This window comes from Pelobates fuscus, chromosome 1 (genome assembly GCF_036172605.1).
Source record: "Pelobates fuscus isolate aPelFus1 chromosome 1, aPelFus1.pri, whole genome shotgun sequence".
NCBI lineage: Eukaryota > Metazoa > Chordata > Amphibia > Anura > Pelobatidae > Pelobates > Pelobates fuscus.
The window spans coordinates 486,548,243-486,565,104 of NC_086317.1; the positions used below are offsets into that span (position 1 = coordinate 486,548,243).

General features: G+C 46.9%; 1 protein-coding gene across 8 annotated transcripts in view; it reads right to left on the reverse strand.

Moving 5' to 3' along the window:
- Positions 1 to 6,738: 6,738 nt before the first annotated feature.
- The window catches only part of ARAP1 (ArfGAP with RhoGAP domain, ankyrin repeat and PH domain 1), a 304,736-nt gene continuing 294,612 nt past the window's right edge, over positions 6,739 to 16,862 (reverse strand). For 7 of the 8 annotated variants that reach the window (XM_063432734.1, XM_063432703.1, XM_063432693.1 and 4 more), the window contains 4 exons: positions 16,783 to 16,846; positions 10,388 to 10,534; positions 8,831 to 8,865; positions 6,739 to 7,523 (listed from right to left, as the gene is read on the reverse strand). In XM_063432734.1, the coding sequence (XP_063288804.1) occupies positions 8,848 to 8,865; positions 10,388 to 10,534; positions 16,783 to 16,846 (229 nt within the window). In that variant the 3' untranslated portion in view covers positions 6,739 to 7,523; positions 8,831 to 8,847. Of the gene's footprint in view, positions 7,537 to 8,830; positions 8,866 to 10,387; positions 10,535 to 16,782; positions 16,847 to 16,862 lie in introns of all 8 variants that reach the window. The other variant, XM_063432716.1, reaches the window with a different exon arrangement.

A 16,862-nucleotide genomic window follows, 5' to 3' on the forward strand; every position in this document is an offset into this window, starting at 1 on the left:
GATAATACATGGCGAGATTGGAACGGTTATACAGGGGAAAAGAGATGGCTTCGAGAAAGTCATGGCAAAACGAAGCCCAGAATCTCATAGAACATAAAAGAAGAAGTCAAGGCCTTAGATTAAATTGTGCCAAGAAGGCAGTCTCATCATCGCGGTCAAGGAAGCACAGCTCATTATTCCAAAGTTAAAGACATATCTCTCGCCCGCCATCTCTCTGTTCCCTTCCGACAATGTGTCACGGCGAACTCAGTCGGCACAAGCCCCGCTGACCAGGGCACAGCGTGGCACCTGCTTGTTCTCAAGGTCCGATCCCGGACGGGTTAGTAGGATCATACATAACCACGCAGACGGCTTTTACGTTAGGTCCCGTCTAATCAAGCGATGCTTAGCTCGGCTTGAGGAATGCACAGCGAAGGAAATTAACCCAGACAGTCCTTTGTTTTACTGACTTAGGCCTCAAAGTAAAGGAAGGGCAGAAATAAACCAAGCTGGGTCTCTTGGAGCGCACAATTCATTTCCAAATGACTTCAAAGGAATATGGAGGAAACCTGACATTAGAAATCGGTGCATGATACAATTTATCTACATATATTCACTAAACTGCGAACTGGGGAGAAATGGTCAGGAAACGGGACATTTTACTGTGACACATTACTGGGGGTATCACATAGCTCCACAGCAATAATACTCCCAGTAATGTGTGTGTATAACAGAGCTCCACAGCAATAATACTCCCAGTAATGTGTCTGAATGTATAACAGAGCTCCACAGCAATAATACTCCCAGTAATGTGTCTGAATGTATAACAGAGCTCCACAGCAATAATACTCCCAGTAATGTGTCTGAGTGTATAACAGAGCTCCACAGCAATAATACTCCCAGTAATGGGTCTGAGTGTATAACAGAGCTCCACAGCAATAATACTCCAAGTAATGTGTCTGAATGTATAACAGAGCTCCACAGCAATAATACTCCCAGTAATGTGTCTGAATGTATAACAGAGCTCCACAGCAATAATACTCCCAGTAATGGGTCTGAGTGTATAACAGAGCTCCACAGCAATAATACTCCCAGTAATGTGTCTGAGCGTATAACAGAGCTCCACAGCAATAATACTCCCAGTAATGGGTCTGGGTGTATAACAGAGCTCCACAGTAATAATACTCCCAGTAATGTGTCTGAATGTATAACAGAGCTCCACAGCAATAATACTCCCAGTAATGTGTCTGAGTGTATAACAGAGCTCCACAGCAATAATACTCCCAGTAATGTGTCTGAGTGTATAACAGAGCTCCACAGCAATAATACTCCAAGTAATGTGTCTGAGTGTATAACAGAGACCCACAGCAATAATACTCCCAGTAATGTGTGTATAACAGAGCTCCACAGTAATAATACTCCCAGTAATGTGTCTGAGTGTATAACAGAGCCCCACAGCAATAATACTCCCAGTAATGTGACTGAGTGTATAACAGAGCCCCACAGCAATAATACTCCCAGTAATGTGCCAGAGTGTATAACAGAGCTCCACAGCAATAATACTCCCAGTAATGTGCCAGAGTGTATAACAAAGCTCCACAGCAATAATACTCCCAGTAATGTGCCAGAGTGTATAACAGAGCTCCACAGCAATAATACTCCCAGTAATGTGTCTGAGTGTATAACAGAGCCCCACAGTAATAACACTCCCAGTAATGTGTCTGGGTGTATAATAGAGCTCCACAGTAATAATACTCCCAGTAATGTGTCTGAGTGTATAACAGAGCCCCACAGCAATAATACTCCCAGTAATGTGACTGAGTGTATAACAGAGCCCCACAGCAATAATACTCCCAGTAATGTGCCAGAGTGTATAACAGAGCTCCACAGCAATAATACTCCCAGTAATGTGTCTGAGTGTATAACAGAGCTCCACAGCAATAATACTCCCAGTAATGTGCCTGAGTGTATAACAGAGCTCCACAGCAATACTACTCCCAGTAATGTGACTGAGTGTATAACAGAGCCCCACAGCAATAATACTCCCAGTAATGTGTCTGAGTGTATAACAGAGCTCCACAGCAATAATACGCCCAGTAATATGTCTGTGTATAACAGAGCTCCACAGCAATAATACTCCCAGCAATGTGTGTGTATAACAGAGCTCTACAGCAATAATACTCCCAGTAATGTGACTGAGTGTGTAACAGAGCTCCACAGCAATAATACTCACAGTAATGTGTCTGAGTGTATAACAGAGCTCCACAGCAATAATACTCACAGTAATGTGTCTGAGTGTATAACAGAGCTCCACAGCAATAATACTCCCAGTAATGTGTCTACAATAAATGTGTTTAGAAATCAGGCTGTGTGTGACGAGACCAATCTCGCCACATTGCATTAGAGAAGCCTGGTTGCCCGCCTGTTGCCTCTGGCAGTGGCGGATCCAGGGAGGGGGCTGATCTCCCTCCCCGGTCCGCAGGCACATTGCTGACAGCCGGCAGGGGAGGGAGTGAGAGAGGACCCAGGAGCTCTTACCTGCCGCTCCTCCGGGTCCTCCTCTCGCGAGATTAGGAGCGTTGCCGCGGTAACCACGACAACGCTCCAAATCTCGCGCGAGTGAACTCCAGCCCTGGAGCGCGGGCTAGAGTTCACCTCACCACCACGGAATCCCACTGGACCACCAGGGAACAAAATATGTCCCCCCTCCTCATCAATAAAGGTAAGAAGGGAGGGGGGACATAAATATATTAATTTTAATTATTTTTTTTTTTTAAATACACACACTGCCCCGCATACACACACTACAAACACTGCCCCCCATACACACACTACAAACACTGCCCCCATACACACACTGCCCCATACACACACTACAAACACTGCCCCCCATACACACACTGCCCCAGAAACACTGGCCCCCATACACACACTACAAACACTGCCCCCCATACACACACTACACACACTGCCCCACAAACACTGCCCCCATACACACACTGCTCCACAAACACTGCCCTCATACACACACTACAAACACTGCCCCCATACACACACTACCCCATACACACACTACACACACAGCCCCACAAACACTGCCCCCATACACACACCGCCCCACAAACACTGCCCCCATACACACACTACACACACTGCCCCCCATACACACACTACCCCCATACACACACTGCCCCACAAACACTGCCCCCATACACACACAAGCACTGCCCCAAACACACACACACTGCAACTCTCACACACACTGCCCCCTAACACACACACTGCAACCCTGACATACACTGCCGCCCTCACGCACTCGCACTTCACCACTCACACACACACTTCACCCCTAACACATACCACTGCTCCTATGCCCAATATCCCAGCAGACCCCAGGTAAGTTGTTCTTAAACGGTTTGAATACTTACTCTGGGATGGGATCCTGGCACTACTGGCGCCATAACTACTACACTGAGCTGTAGTGGTTATTGTGCCTGGATTATTTCTTTAAATAATCTACAAGTGCCCCTCCCGAGATCAGGTTCCGGATCCGCCACTGGCCTCTGGACTATGGCCCCATGTTATAAAGCTTGATTTTTCCCCTGCAAAGACATGAAAGCCGGGTCCTTCGGTACTTGCCCTATTTGAATAGTGATACCCCAGATAGCTATGCCATGGAGCCCATTCGTATAATGAAAGACTATGTCAAAGACTTTGGCTCCATGGCAATTGAACTGTATGTATGAGATCTGAGCGCCATTCAGTAATAATGTGCGCTCAGATCTAAGCTATCTGGGGATATGTTGAATGTACCTGTTTTATGCAATGGCTGCAGTTATATATTTTTATGTATTTTATTGTCTTTTGCTGCCATGTTCAATTGAGTTTTGCCTCTGTCCTTTGAGATAATTGGATTACTTCCCAATTATCTCCAGGATAGAAGACTCTGTGGAACTGGTTTTGGGCAGAAAAGTCATGCTTCATTTTGTCACAAAGGACTACGATCTATCTTTTGAACCACTGGACCAATTTGTATGACGTATGTTTGTATTTGGAGTATGCCGATTCTGAAAATTTAAGTTTAATGTGAATGTGATGCATACTTTTAAAGTTATGAATAATGTGAAAAAAATGTATTTCTCTTCCTGTTATAATTATATTACCCATTGTGTAAGGTAATTGTATCACAGGCAGAGGGGAGGATTTTGTGTGGGAGTGTCTGAGTGTATTGTACGTGTTTATTGGTTGTTTTCCAAAACCCTGTGGGTGGTACTAATGTGTATATAAGAACAATAAACCCACAGCTCTGTCTGTTCCTGCTTGACCCTCAACACGGAGCTTTGTCTCGTTCTTGGGGGGATTTACTGTATGCTGTTCCAGTTTGACTGCTAGGAGTGTAAACCTATTTCATGTTTTTTCCTATTCGGCTGTTTACAGCATTCGTATGGTTCCGGTTCAGCTGTTTACGGCATTCACATGCTTCTCCGGTTTGGCGGATTGGTGTCTACAGTAGCTGTGTCTCTGGAAGGGAAGATCTACTAAACGGCGTTTTAACTCTTTTATGCCTGGGGGTGCCGTTACACTGTGTAAATAAGATACATTTACATTAGTTGCAATACATTGTTATTAGTTACCTAAAATCTCTCAGAGCAGCCCCGCCCCTAGCCACACCCCCACTCACCTAGAACAGCTCCCAGGCCACACCCACACCAAGGACAACCCGTGTCCCTCTTTGTCAATATGAAATGTTGGAACCAGCGACATCGATGTAGAAGCTTAAAACGCAACCAAAACGTAATCCACATTGTAATATGTATCCCATACATCAAATATTCAAAGGGAACAACCCACAACACCGAATACACTGAATGTTAAACTCAGTTCCTGGGAGCCTATCACACTCTGTAGACTTGTCATTTCTGAATATTGTATTAAGATATATTCACACAATTCAATGAAATTCCAACACATTCAAAACAAAACACAATACAAAGTAGGGACCGCTCTGTCTAAATGGGCAGTGCCTAAGTTGCCAAAAATGAGCAGCAGGAGCTGAAGAAGGTCCCCAGGAGAAGGATGGTGGTATCTGCTTTAGATAAGTGGTACCTCGGTTTAGTCGGTTAACATAATTTTCGGTTTACAAATGAAAATCCATTGAAAACAATGCCTCGGTTTACAAAAAAAAAATTGCAAAGTTTCTCCAGGATGCATTGCACCTGGGAGGTTTATAACGCCGCCCCCTGCATGCTGGAGCCTGTGGGTAGCACATGGTGTCGAGTGTGGAGCGGCTTTTTTTATTTTACATTCTTTATTTTGTTGTGCAATGGTACAGATATAAGTATGCAGTGACTTATGGCAGAAATGTAAGCATTGTATGGGAAACATAGTTGCTTGTCTTGGTACGTTGCACATTTTTGAAATTAGACAAAATAAAACAAGATATCATATGACACAAGATATAGAACAGGATGTAAAACAAGATACAGGAAGTCGAGCTGAATATGCATCAAGAGTCATCCTTAAGTGAACGCTCTTAGGGTGCATGGATGGATTGCATTTCTGATCAACAAGAGTGCCCAGTATCCCCGGTTGCGCCAAGTAACTGATATTCCAAGGTGGGATTAGAATGTTGCGTTACCTCCCCAGGCCTAAATGGTCTACGGCAGGTAAATTAGGTCCCTTCCACCCGCTACTTCACTTCTGTCTCGTTTTATGCGTTGGATAGGGGTACAGTATGTGATATTTATATACATGTACGGTTGCCTACTCGGGGGATAGTGCTTTTGGGCAAGGGTAGTGTACCTAACCCGTTTCATTTCTAAGCTGTCCTAGGTTGTGATTGGATACTGAGATTTTACGAATGGCCAGTATGCACATCCTGTCAGCCAGGGTTTTGGGCTAAGTCTTAGCAGGCGTATGAGTGCGTGCTATTGCCTCCGCAGAGGTATGGTGTGTCCGTCTGGTTGTGCTCCTGTCAGCTCAGGTCTATTCCTTTCTGGATCGTACTGAGTGGGTTGCGGTCTCTTAGTGGCAAGTTGTGAGTTAATGATGTTTTGGGACTTTTTGGTGCATTTCTGAAGAGGTGTAAAGGTAGGGAGCTGAGCTTCGTCGTTTGCATGCCTTTTAATGTGTGTTCTGCATTTTGGGTTGGTTTCCATGCCAGCTCATTTTGACTTTTTTCTGACCTCCAGAACGGATTAATTGGTTTTCAATGCATTACTATGGGAAACAGTGTTTCGGTTTACAACCGAGGTACCACTGTATCTCCTTTTTCAGATCTTCTCTACACCCCTGTACACCAAGCAAGCAGGCATGCCACATTCTTTGTGAATAAATAATTATGCTTAACTTTTATGTCTGTAAATTTTGTGAGGAATCTTCTGATAATACAGAATTATCATAGAGAATAAACAAAAAAAGAAAAAAATGCCATTCTACCTGTGTATGATTTTGTTTATTCTCTATGATATTTCACTAGTTAGGGGTTACCCCCCTTTTTGTGCCCTCTACCTTGTGATATCTAAATTTTGGCCCTAGGTTAATTCTTTTCATTTTCTTCGTATGATAATACAGAATTGTTTTAAAACAGTAATATACCTGGTGATACATTATCCAGGACGGGATGTGTAGAATTTTTTGATTTGGGTAATTATTGAAGTCAGCAGAACACACTCTCCTGACAGCCTACTGAATTCAGCCACACTTTAAACAGCAAACATCGAACACAGCACAAACTACGACACCAAGAGACCAAAAATATCCTAAGGAGTTCCATTTATTAGATTTACATTTTTTGGATAATCAACCAAGTTTTCACCCGTTACCAGCTCGGGAGCTCAGTAAATACACCAATACTAGACCTTATCGAATGATGCACATTCCCCATTCTAGGTGATGGACGTAATCTGGCTTTGCCCACTCCGTGGGTCTACGCTACAGGCATATCCAGCTTTCCAGAAGAATACTGTTGATCTCCAAAATGCTTTAATGATGATTGCCCAAATTCACAGGGGTGGATATTGGATGGATTGCCCAATTATGGAAACACAACACGTAATTTTTTTGGTTAGTGAATGTAAATCAACAGAAATTTTCTAAGGAAGAAAGAAAATGAAGTCCTCCGGTAGAAAGCCATTCTTGCTCGGCAGAGAATGTTACGCCCCTTATTTAGTGCCAAAATCATTACAAAAAAAAATAATCCTAAAAACACCAATACAGTACCGGGGCTGCCAAATATTCAACTTATAAAGTAATACCAGAGAGCTAAAAATTGTCTATTTACAAAGTGTCTTATGCACACAGAAGGTCTTCTATACACATCAAAGAAAGACTGGCGTTTCATCCACCAAATAAATGGAATCTGCAGCAGTTTGGCAATCAGGATGGGTGGTGGTTAAGGCGTCGTAAGGTGAATGAAGTGCAGTATGGACAGTTGGAGAGGTCCGTGTTTCTCAGCGTCTCCAATGGCACATGGGGTCAGAATCTGTCCTTTGCTCCATGGAACGAATCTCTCCTGAGACCTGTCCAATGGCATGGTGCAAGTCCTGCAAAAGGAAGATTTATAAATAAATGTTTGAAGGGCTATTTAACGGTTTCTGGCAGAAACTGTAACAAAATAGTATAAAAAAAATTAACGAAGACAGCCCAATATAACCCCCGATGCCCCACCAGACTTAAAGCTATCAAGACAGGCCCTTGGTATCCTTATTAGGATACGCTGTAACAATTACTCCTGTAACCCACGTCTTGCATTACCAACCCATTAATGAGAAAAACGAAAAGAATCTGTGTTTGCCATCCATAATTCATGTTTTATAGTCACAGAACGCCTATTGTAATAACCATTATTCTAGATCGCAAGCTGTGTATTAGCGTAACACTAGGACACTTAGAAATTAAAGCAAACTGGTTTAAAATCAATATTGCTTTAAAAGCAAGGGGTTTATCTACTAAACAGAGATCTGCATCAAGTATACGCTCCAATCTTGCAATATTTAAAACGAGATATAAAAATGTAAGCTCACATTTTCAAACCACTTGCCCACTCACTGCCACTGTTTAGTGGATAACCCCCGTAATCTTTTACTCGTTTAAAATAGTATCAATAAAGAAACACTTTATAACTAGGTGAAAGATTTCGATTGTGTAAATGATATACATCTCACAATTCAATATTGGGACAAAACGACAGATAAATTGATTGTTGTTTTTTGATGGCCGATCTGACTGTAGTCGGAATCTCTTAGCAGCCAATCAGAGTAACGCATTGATTTCACGCGGGTCAGTGTTTCTCCCTCATTACTGCTTTATCTAAGAGCCATGAAGTGCAAGTCTTAAACTGTTGACATGAATAATAAAATGACAAAGCTAAAGGGTATTCAGCGCTAAGCAATAACTGGCACAGTCCAAACGACAACTAAATCACCGGAGCCGAAGTCTCTCGTCCCGTCCACAAAGAGATAAAAGTACAAAGAGTGGTGCAGCGCCTAAAATGTCCTTAAAAATATATAAATAAAAGCAGGAAAAAAAAGAAAAATATATAGTGTAGTATGTCACTGTCCAAATAAATAGAATAAAACTAAAGAGTTCCAGGAAATTGTGAGTGTGTTTCTTTTGTTTTATTCTATTTATTTGGACAGTGACATACTACACTATATAATCTTTTTTTTTCCTCCCTGCTTTTATTTATATTTTTTAAGGACTATTTAGGCGCTGCACCACTACTTGTACTTTCATGAATAATAAAATGGGTTTTAGTCTGGTATTTAACCAAAAGCCTACAGTACAATCTACTCACGATAACAGCAGGAAGTTAGATCTAGGATTAGAAAGGAGGAGAGGATATATTTACCGGGAATGTTTGTCTTTTCATACATTTTCTATAAGCTGGAGATAAAACAAGAAAAAGTACAATTAAGGTAGAGCAAACATATCAAATTTCATACAAAATAAAAAAGTCTAATTTATCCGATAGCGGATAGAGGAGCATTTAAAACAGTACATATTATGGCAGGAAGTTTAGAACCCCTTCTGCTCCGGAGATGTGAGATTGGCCCCTGTGCCTGAGGATTGGCTGGAAACCAAATCTTACTGCCATGCTGAAGGAATTATTCAAGCACCATAGCTATTACAGCACGTTATAGTGATTATGGTGGCCTGAGTGCCTTGGTGTACTCCCAGCGTAAGTAGCCACACCGTTCGTGAACAGTTTGACAACTTACTTGGAGTCCACAAAGCACCAACTCTCTGAAGTCGGAAGATGCAGCATTCAGCGATGCCTGGTGGCGCTGGCCCTGCGCGGCACGACTCTTCTGGCTCCAGAATAGGCTGTGGCAACAGTTAGGCAGGCAAGTTGGCAAATCATTTGCAAATGATCTGACTACTTAGCTTCAGAAGAGCCACTATACAGCTTGTTAAAGACTAACCTTTTGTAACGTCAAGGTCGCTTGTCGGCTAATAGCCCAATCTTTCTGTGGCCAATGGTACTTTCTGTTTAGTAAGAACTTGTTTTATGTTACTTAGATTTGTGGGAGGGCCCGTATTTCGCAAATTCGCCCAGTGATTCCATACTAGGAGAAGCTGCATTAATATCGAGCTCCAAATAATATCTTATTGACACGTGGTGAAACATTTAAAGCAATATAACACAAACTACTTTAAGTTGAAACCAGTTCCCTGCGTAGCAGCTTCCATCGGCTAATAATACTAATAATACTAATAATACCGCTTACAGGTTTCCTTTAAATGCTCAGAAACACAGACTGCAAGAGCAATTATTTTATAATTGCATTAATCAGTGCATTGCAACCACTAAACAATTTACATTAAGCCGTCTCCGTTGGATATTGCAGCCCGAGGCGTGTTTTATAAATCACAGAGGGTTTCCTGCCAGCACATTCTGATCAATTACCCAGGATTTCATTTTGAACAAATCGCTAAATACTCTGAGAGGAACATCAGCAGTTACTCTGAATCAATGTTTAGTATTTTAAAAATAAAAAACAAATTCCAGTTTGGGCGATCGAGTTCACGATCGAGTTCTATTATCCAAAATTTGGATCCAGGTTCTGCTGTTCAATGACTTCCTGTAAACCTCCAGTCAGATACACAAGAATACTCGAAAACTCCACGGAGCCGACATAGCCGCCTGCTTTTAAAGGGGCACTCCAAGTTAGAAGTAAGAGTATTGCTTATAAATGTTTCCCAACAAATGTAAAGCTAAAAAAATATACTCAGCTTTCATGATATAAATGTAACTGGGCATCCTCTAGACCTCTGTGGGGCAAAGTACCGGGGACAGCCTTGCCCTCTGTTATGTATTGCACCTCTATTGCCCCAAGTAATGAATGGCACAACTCCTGCGTACATATAGACCCCGCTCCCCACCCGAGGCCAAACCGTTACTCACTGGGTCTGTGTTGAATGCTGCTACACTTCTTCGTATGTCGTTCTCACTTCCTCGGATAGGAATGAGGGACATACTGCCAAACATGCTGTCCAGTTGTGATGGCCGGGTTCTTGCTATTGAAGTCTGTTCACGCCAAAGACTGCCATGCTGGATACAAATAAGACAGAAGACAAGATCCCGTTAGACAGGTCCATGGATTGGGTTAACATGGAATGGTTCTGACAAGGATTCTCTACGTTGTTTTGGAATCGTTAATTAGGGTCCGTTAGTTAAGCAGAATGGATGCCACTTCAGAAAACCTTAGAGGGAGACATTAATCTTTCTAACAGGAAGTAAGAGAATGGCAATGAAACTGTCTAAAAGTGAAAAGTGAGAAGATTTATCTCCCCATCCACTGCGTAATGGCCTTGATAAGCCAGGATTATGTAAAACTTACACATTTGTGGCATAGGACACATTTTAAAACACTATTAAATTGCAGATGTAACACTACCAGAGTGATACTACCAGACACTTGAATATTTAGCTTTCTAAACCGGGATACAGTTTGTACTGGCCAATACTCAATATAAAATGAAATTAGATTTGAGCCCTGTATCAGGTAATCAGAAATAAAATAAAATAATTTCTAGACACAGTCTTAGCGCCCGCTGTAGCCATCACGTTATTGTGCAAAGTTACAAATGTTTAGTAATCCCGATGCGTGGTACGTTTGTGACTGTGCAATACAGAGAATAATCTCACTCTGGAAAGCGGAGGGAGCTCCATATTACACACATTACAATAGCCATTCACTTTCTAACCCAGCAGGAATTCATCCATCATCCCCTAATTTATCCCTTTTTAAATAGACTAACGCTGCTTATTTCCACTGAATCTTTACAAACAGATAAAACAGAGACTATGAGCCCTTAGGGTTTGTATACAATGTGTCGGTTATTAAAACGGAAAATGTTAGTGTACATTAAATATTTAAAAAACAGAGTTTATTTTGTGTGTATATATACGTCCATGGATGACGGTTTGTTATATAACAATATCTTACATTTCTGGGGAAGCAATTCAGTCATGTAGATTTTATTTATCTATGCACACGTTATTTGGCTGGCTGCACTCCGATTATTACATTAATAGCAATATAGATTTTCAGTTTAATTGGTAAAGCCACAGTGCATGTTCTACATGTTTCCGAATTATTCTGGGACTCAGCAGCTGACTTCAGAGGGGATCCGTGCACAGCATATTGAGAGCAGGGGAGACAGATACCCAAACTGACCACTCAGAGGGGATCCGTGCACAGCATATTGAGAGCAGGGGAGACAGATACCCAAACTGACCACTCAGAGGGGATCCGTGCACAGCATATTGAGAGCAGGGGAGACAGATACCCAAACTGACCACTCAGAGGGGATCCATGCACAGCATATTGAGAGCAGGGGAGACAGATACCCAAACTGACCACTCAGAGGGGATCCATGCACAGCATATTGAGAGCAGGGGAGACAGATACCCAAACTGACCACTCAGTAATGAGGAGTCCAGGTACTTAAAACGGAATAATGAATTGCATCAATTTCCAAATAATCAACGCAAGACTTTATTAAAGGGACATACATCCTTCTAAGAAAACGGTCTCATCAAGGCTTTGCCTTTAAATGATAAAGTAGTCACATTCTACATGCAGAAATAGCAGGTAACTATGATTATACTTCCTGTTTTCTAAGCCTTTGTTATGGGGAATACTGATTCAGCCAATCAGTATCCTATCCCTAGGAATTGTAATTGAAGAGTTGCGCATGCATATTTGAGAGATCTCGTGAGGTCATCACTGACATCGCAAGACTCTAGGACGTGTGCTGGCTGTGAATGCTTATTAGATGTGTTCGTGGTCTGCACCTCCTCTAGACAAAAAAACACGGTGAGTCCCTCACTCCTTCCACTCAGCCCCAGGATAGCACACAAGCTAAAAGGAAGCCCAAGCAGCGTGGGTTAGTACATGTGGCTTATCACACTTTTCCTGCCAGCTGTTGGGGGATGTCCACAATGTTACCGGTATGTGCCGATGGACGTGTACTTTGTATATCCCTCTATTTAGTCTATATACAGTACAGTCATGGAATGGGTTCTGTAATTATTTAGTAATTCATATCTCTGTTTAAAAAAATAAAGAAAAAAAAATGCTAAATCCTTTTTCCCACTGAGGTGGTATACTACTCCCAACAGGTTTAGACTTATTTTGGATGGCTACGCTTGATGGGAGTTTGGGTGCTCATGTTTGGCAGTCTCTGCGCTCTGAATTTGGGATCGAATTTCCATTTTATGATTCCATTTACATTACACTATGTGAGATGTGAATCCCCAATTTTGATTTCCCTGTTGCTATTATGTATAAAATGGGCATTCAATGCAAAAAAATAAAATACATCTTTACTCTGTGTGACTGGAAGGCCCGTTGCCGTGGTCTTACCCTAGAAATCGGTCAGTATTCACAACGGGAAATAGTGAACAAAACCCAGCATAAATAATTGTAATCTAACATTCACATACATATTATTTATCCATTTTCCTATATTCTAGAGTATTTCCTACACATTCACCATTGCTGTATGTGTCTCTACTGCAGATAGGGTTAGAATCAACAGATCATATAATAATTCCAATCTAAAAAGTTTAGCTGCATCTGTTTAGCAAAGAACGGAACCTGCTCCCCCACTTCCCCCTCTGACTGTGCAATCTCTGCTCCCCCTCTGACTGTGCTACCCCACCTGCCCCTCTGACTGTGTTGCTCCTGCTCCCCATCTGACTGTGCAATCCCTGCTCCCCCTCTGACTGTGTTGCCCCTGCTCCCCCTCTGACTGTGCTCCCCCTGCTCCCCCTCTGACTGTGCTACCCCTGCTCCCCCTCTGACTGTGCTCCCCCTGCTCCCCCTCTGACTGTGCTACCCCTGCTCTCCCTCTGACTGTGCTCCCCCTGCGACTGTGCTCCCCCTGCGACTGTGCTCCCCCTGCGACTGTGCTCCCCCTCTGACTGTGCTCCCCCTCTGACTGTGCTCCCCCTCTGACTGTGCTCCCCCTCTGACTGTGCTCCCCCTCTGACTGTGCTCCCCCTCTGACTGTGCTCCCCCTGCTCCCCCTCTGACTGTGCAATCCCTGCTCCCCCTCTGACTGTGCAATCCCTGCTCCCCCTCTGACTGTGCAATCCCTGCTCCCCCTCTGACTGTGCTCCCCCTCTGACTGTGCTACCCCACCTGCCCCTCTGACTGTGCTCCCCCTGCTCCCCTTTGACTGTGCTCCCCCTCTGACTGTGCTACCCCTGTTCCCCCTCGGACTGTGCTCCCCCTCTGACTGTGCTACCCCTGCTCCCCCTCTGACTGTGCTCCCCCTGCTCCCCCTCTGACTGTGCTCCTTCTGATCCCCCTCTGACTGTGCTCCTTCTGATCCCCCTCTGACTGTGCTCCCCCTCTGACTGTGCTACCCCTGCTCTACCTCTGACTGTGCTCCCCCTGCGACTGTGCTCCCCCTGCGACTGTGCTCCCCCTGCGACTGTGCTCCCCCTCGGACTGTGCTCCCCCTGGGACTGTGCTCCCCCTCGGACTGTGCTCCCCCTGGGACTGTGCTCCCCCTGGGACTGTGCTCCCCCTGGGACTGTGCTCCCCCTCTGACTGTGCTCCCCCTCTGACTGTGCTCCCCCTCTGACTGTGCTCCCCCTCTGACTGTGCTCCCCCTGCTCCCCCTCTGACTGTGCAATCCCTGCTCCCCCTCTGACTGTGCAATCCCTGCTCCCCCTCTGACTGTGCAATCCCTGCTCCCCCTCTGACTGTGCTCCCCCTCTGACTGTGCTCCCCCTGCTCCCCTTTGACTGTGCTCCCCCTCTGACTGTGCTACCCCTGTTCCCCCTCTGACTGTGCTCCCCCTCGGACTGTGCTCCCCCTCTGACTGTGCTACCCCTGCTCCCCCTCTGACTGTGCTACCCCTGCTCCCCCTCTGACTGTGCTACCCCTGCTCCCCCTCTGACTGTGCTACCCCTCGGAATGTGTTACCCCTGCTCCCCCTCGGACTGTGCTCCCCCTGCTCCACCTTGGACTGTGCTACCCCTGCCCCCCCCCTCGGACTGTGCTCCCCCTCGGACTGTGCTACCCCTGCTCCCCCTCTGACTGTGCAATCCCTGCTCCCCCTCTGACTGTGCTCCCTCTCTGACAGTGCTCCCCCTCTGACAGTGCTCCCCCTCTGACAGTGCTCCCCCTCTGACAGTGCTCCCCCTCTGACTGTGCTCCCCCTGCTCCCCCTCTGACTGTGCTCCCCCTGCTCACCCTCTGACTGTGCTACCCCACCTCCCCCTCTGACTGTGCTACCCCACCTCCCCTACCTCCCCTCTGACTGTGCTACCCCTGCTCACCCTCTGACTGTGCTACCCCACCTCCCTTACCTCCCCTCTGACTGTGCTACCCCTGCTCCCCCTCTGACTGTGCTACCCCACCTCCCCTACCTCCCCTCTGACTGTGCTACCCCTGCTCCCCCTTGACTGTGCTCCCCCTGCTCCCCTACCTCCCCTCTGACTGTGCTCCCCCTCTGACTGTGCTACCCCACCTCCCCTACCTCCCCTCTGACTGTGCTACCCCTGCTCCCCCTCTGACTGTGCTACCCCACCTCCCCTACCTCCCCTCTGACTGTGCTACCCCTGCTCCCCCTTGACTGTGCTCCCCCTGCTCCCCTACCTCCCCTCTGACTGTGCTCCCCCTGCTCCCCCTCTGACTGTGCTACCCCACCTCCCCTACCTCCCCTCTGACTGTGCTACCCCTGCTCCCCCTCTGACTGTGCAATCCCTGCTCCCCCTCTGACTGTGCAATCCCTGCTCCCCCTCTGACTGTGCAATCCCTGCTCCCCCTCTGACTGTGCTCCCCCTCTGACTGTGCTACCCCACCTGCCCCTCTGACTGTGCTCCCCCTCTGACTGTGCTACCCCTGTTCCCCCTCGGACTGTGCTCCCCCTCTGACTGTGCTACCCCTGCTCCCCCTCTGACTGTGCTCCCCCTGCTCCCCCTCTGACTGTGCTCCTTCTGATCCCCCTCTGACTGTGCTCCTTCTGATCCCCCTCTGACTGTGCTCCCCCTCTGACTGTGCTACCCCTGCTCTACCTCTGACTGTGCTCCCCCTGCGACTGTGCTCCCCCTGCGACTGTGCTCCCCCTCGGACTGTGCTCCCCCTGGGACTGTGCTCCCCCTGGGACTGTGCTCCCCCTCTGACTGTGCTCCCCCTCTGACTGTGCTCCCCCTCTGACTGTGCTCCCCCTCTGACTGTGCTCCCCCTCTGACTGTGCTCCCCCTCTGACTGTGCTCCCCCTCTGACTGTGCTCCCCCTGCTCCCCCTCTGACTGTGCAATCCCTGCTCCCCCTCTGACTGTGCAATCCCTGCTCCCCCTCTGACTGTGCAATCCCTGCTCCCCCTCTGACTGTGCTCCCCCTCTGACTGTGCTCCCCCTGCTCCCCTTTGACTGTGCTCCCCCTCTGACTGTGCTACCCCTGTTCCCCCTCTGACTGTGCTCCCCCTCGGACTGTGCTCCCCCTCTGACTGTGCTACCCCTGCTCCCCCTCTGACTGTGCTACCCCTGCTCCCCCTCTGACTGTGCTACCCCTGCTCCCCCTCTGACTGTGCTACCCCTCGGAATGTGTTACCCCTGCTCCCCCTCGGACTGTGCTCCCCCTGCTCCACCTTGGACTGTGCTACCCCTGCCCCCCCCCTCGGACTGTGCTCCCCCTCGGACTGTGCTACCCCTGCTCCCCCTCTGACTGTGCAATCCCTGCTCCCCCTCTGACTGTGCTCCCTCTCTGACAGTGCTCCCCCTCTGACAGTGCTCCCCCTCTGACAGTGCTCCCCCTCTGACTGTGCTCCCCCTGCTCCCCCTCTGACTGTGCTCCCCCTGCTCACCCTCTGACTGTGCTACCCCACCTCCCCCTCTGACTGTGCTACCCCACCTCCCCTACCTCCCCTCTGACTGTGCTACCCCTGCTCACCCTCTGACTGTGCTACCCCACCTCCCTTACCTCCCCTCTGACTGTGCTACCCCTGCTCCCCCTCTGACTGTGCTACCCCACCTCCCCTACCTCCCCTCTGACTGTGCTACCCCTGCTCCCCCTTGACTGTGCTCCCCCTGCTCCCCTACCTCCCCTCTGACTGTGCTCCCCCTGCTCCCCCTCTGACTGTGCTACCCCACCTCCCCTACCTCCCCTCTGACTGTGCTACCCCTGCTCCCCCTCTGACTGTGCTCCCCCTGCTCCCCTACCTCCCCCTCTGACTGTGCTCCCCCTGCGAAAAGAAAAAGAAAAAAAGCCAAGTGATGCGTGTCCCTATAAAGTGGTATCTGGTGCACAGACAATATTAACTGTAGAGTTTCCTGTACCTGTACGTGAATGAAAGCCGCGTACCACTCTCTCATGTCTGCCACCGTATCACAGCAGGCGTACCTGAAAGATAAAAATA